Below are 3,683 nucleotides of genomic sequence, written 5' to 3'. Positions count from 1 at the left end.
AATTAATTAATACAAACATGTAAAAAATTTTAATTTTTGAAACAAAATAAAATTATTCTAAAAAATATTATATAAACAAAATTTTTTACTCTCAAAGTATTTAACATTTTGAAAAAAATGTTATAAAATATACTTACATTTTGTGACCAATAAATAACTTGTTACAAATAATATTAAATTTTGTGATAAATTAATTTTTTGTTACAAAATAATTAGAGTTTTTGAAACAAAAAAATATTTTGTTACAAAACAATTGGAATTTTTGAAACAAAAAGATATTTTATTACAAAATGTTACGACTTTTTGCAACTTCTTTTTTTGTTACAAAATATTATAATATTTCATAACAAAACAACAGATCGTTACAAAAACAAACATAATTTGTAACAACAAAAGTTAGGTTGTTACAAAATATTAGCATGTTTTGTAACAACTTGTAATGTTGTTACAAAACATTATTCTTCTGTAACAATCACCAATTATTATTACAAAAAATTATTTTTTTGTAACAATTTTAAATTTGATACAAAATTTTTGTTACAAATACTCCATTTTCTTGTAGTATTCCAACAACGTGACTGGCTTTAAGAGATTCTCACAAACCTCATGGCTAAGTGAGGGCTTTGGAAAATCTCCTAGACAGTCCACCTCCACCAGTTCAGTGGAACAAAAGAGAGTTTTATAAAATGCCAACGCCTCCTTCTGGAGAAGTTTCTAATCAGAGGACTAAGACCCATCACTCACAAAGAGCCCATGAATTTTGTTTGCTTTCCATCTAATAATAGTCTGCATATGAAAAAACTTCGTATTTCTGTCACCAAATCTTACTCATTGCTCCCGGGTCCTCTGGAACCAGAGCATTTTCTCCTGGGCTAGGACCAAGTTATATATTCCTCCTTGTACCTACATTTCTCCTCTTTAAGAGCAGCCTCGTCACTAGATTCCAATCTTTTTTGCAAATCATCGAGCTTGCTTTCAAGATTTCTTTTCTTGACAAAACTGTTCCCAAAAACACGAGAATTGAAATCTTGTGAAGCCTGTTGGACTCTCCGAAGCTTGCCATGAGGGTGGGTGCAAGTACCATTCCAAGCTTGATGAATAACACCTTTATAGGAAGGGTGAGTGGCCCATGCAGCCTGGAATCTGAACGGCCTTCCACTTTTTTTGGCTGGGGCTCCCAAGCATCGAATAAGCAAAGGGCAATGATCCGAATGCAACCGACTCAGCACCTCTGTGAAAGCTTCAGGAAACATGAACCTCCAGCTACTGTTACTACACGCTCTGTTCAATTTCTTAGCCACTTCCCTGTTACCCTGGACCCTCCTGAACCATGTAAAACTTTCTGCCCACTGTTACCAGATCAAACAAATTACAAGCATCCAGCACATTAGAGAAGTAATTGCTACGATTGGCATTGTAGAGGTCCACTTTCACCTCTGGAGAACTCAGAATTTCATTAAAATCTCCTGTGACAAGCCAAGGAATCTGAACAGAAGCTTCAAGAGCTAAGAGATGATTCCACAGATCCCCTCGGGTTGCCGGTTGAGGACTACCGTAAACCGCGCTACAAACCCAACTCCTACCTCCGCTAGCAATTTCTATAGTATGACATTGTTCCATGGTAGCAATCACTCTATATTTATCTTTAACATCAGATGACAAAAATCATATACCCCCTTTATGCCCACTAGCTTCCACTATTCCAATCGGAAGAAAACCCAAGCTTTCCCCAAAAAAATTCATAGAACTAAATGCAACATGTGTCTCTACAAGAATAACATAAGTAGGATTAAATCGTCTTACCAATTCTTTGTAGTGAACCCGAGCCATCTTGTTTGATGCTCCTCTCACATTCCAACTGATCAAGTTCATAAAATCACTAACCATAAGAACCCAGCTTGATGATGGAATGGCAACTCCCACCTCTCACATCGAGGGTCCTCTGTCTCCCATTTTGGCAGTTCCCTCCAGAACAGCACTTCCTTCCTGCTTGGTCTCATCTTGCTTGTCTTCACCGACATGATCGGTTGGTGAACTCTGCAGAGAGGGAGGTCTCCTTCTCTTGTGGTTCGAATTAATGTTCGGTGTCGAGAGAACAGGTGCCACGCTCCCTTTGCTCACTCTCAAAGAGCTCCCAAGAAAGGAAGGTTTCTCTCTGTGTGTTGCCTTGTCTGTTGGAGCAGGCTTCTTGACCTCTCTATTAGCTAATAATGGGCCCTTACTAACCCGGGTTGGTTTCATATCAATATTGGGCCTTCTAAGAATAAAGCCTTTTTTAGCCTATCTTAGCTTTTCCTTTTTTAGTAACCGTAGTCCATTCCCCATCAATAGGTGCATTAATATCTTCCAAAATCTCATGCAACGTTCCCTGCACAAGATCTGCTTGTTCCACATTCAACGCAGCATTGACTCCTGCATTTTCAAATTCAAAATTCTGGTGCACCATTTTCTCCGCCGGTTTAACCGTGGTGGTTGATGATGGCTTGTCTTCTTCCCCATCCTGTTCCTTCCGTGCCGGCGCGGCAGTCTTTTCCACCGGTAGAGTCTCTTCCTCCCCCTTTGTCTTCTCACAATCCCGAGTCACATGCCCAAAGCAATTGCATTTTCCGCAAATGAGATGCAGGTTCTCATATTCTATGGCGTATTCAAAGCCATCAACCAGAATCTTGCGTATCACAGATTGGCCGAGATTGATTTGGATGCACGCTCTTGCATATTTTCCACGCTCAGCTGACTTGGTGGCTAAATCAACCTTAATCGGCTTTCCCACCGCTCTCGCTATGTTTAAGATAGCCTTCTCACTATAATACCATATGCTAAGTCCGATGATTCTTATCCAAACTAAAATGGATCCAAAGAAATCCTCACACAGATGGAAAGAAGGGCACCACGGCTTTACCGCCACATAGTTTCCCGCTATCATCCACGGACCGCCCAGAAGAACTCTCTCTCTATCCTCCCATAAGTCAAACTTGATGAGGAAATAACCAAAACCAACGTCCAAAACCTCATAACCACCTTTGGTTCTCCAGACTCCTCTAAACTTGTGAGTGATAGCAGTATAGCTGAAAGATTTGCCAAGAACTTTGATGATGATGGCATCCCTATAGGGAGCAGAGAGAATCTCCCTAGCTTCCTCTGTGAATTCTACGCTAGGGAATCTCCCCGTCTTTGATCGTAGCCATCCTATCCGCATCTAGAGCATCTGCCACATGAGAAACTCTAGCTGAGATTTCTCCCACAACCTTGTCTCTAAAGGACACCTTAAGAGGTTCCTTACCCTTTGCTCTCTTCTCTGCATCTCTCATACTCTGTGGTGTAGCTTGCCCAATATCTCCCTCAAAGGCCTTATCATGAGACCTGCCAGACCCTTCCCCGGCCTCCATGACGTTCTTCCCTTTCCAAGACTCATCCGCCAACCTTGAGACATGAATCTCCACCCTCTCTCCGTTACCTTCCTGGTCGCCACCCCCTTCGCCATCCGCTATTCTTGTGCTTCCGAAAACTCTACCCTCGTCTGCTCCCTCTCCCTCTCTTCCGCTCTCTCCACCCATCTCTTATCAACTTATATGTGTGTGGTTGAAAAAATTATAAAGAATTTCTAAAAATTTAAAGATAGAAATATTATATTCTTATGTTTAGTTTAAAATTTAAAAAATTATTTTTAAATAAATTTAATTTCA

At 40.1% G+C, this 3,683-nt stretch overlaps 1 protein-coding gene across 1 annotated transcript; it reads right to left on the bottom strand.

The window, feature by feature from the left end:
* Positions 2,276 to 3,554, bottom strand: LOC107646618. Its single transcript, XM_016350795.1, has 2 exons — positions 3,281 to 3,554; positions 2,276 to 3,186 (listed from the first exon to the last, which is right to left on the bottom strand). The coding sequence occupies exons 1-2, from the start codon at positions 3,552 to 3,554 to the stop codon at positions 2,276 to 2,278; spliced, it is 1,185 nt and encodes a 394-aa protein (XP_016206281.1).

Source organism: Arachis ipaensis, chromosome B01, assembly GCF_000816755.2.
Source record: "Arachis ipaensis cultivar K30076 chromosome B01, Araip1.1, whole genome shotgun sequence".
In the NCBI taxonomy this organism is placed as follows: domain Eukaryota; kingdom Viridiplantae; phylum Streptophyta; class Magnoliopsida; order Fabales; family Fabaceae; genus Arachis; species Arachis ipaensis.
The sequence above is the reverse complement of the archived record's forward strand: the minus strand, read 5'-3'. Positions and strand labels throughout refer to the sequence as shown.

Bases quoted from the DNA above. Each gene is read 5' to 3' on its own strand.
- LOC107646618 (XM_016350795.1), bottom strand. From the start codon at position 3,554: ATGGGTGGAGAGAGCGGAAGAGAGGGAGAGGGAGCAGACGAGGGTAGA. The intron at 3,187-3,280 runs GTAAGGAACCTC...AGATGCGGATAG, and splicing joins TGCAGAGAAGAGAGCAAAGG to GATGGCTACGATCAAAGACG.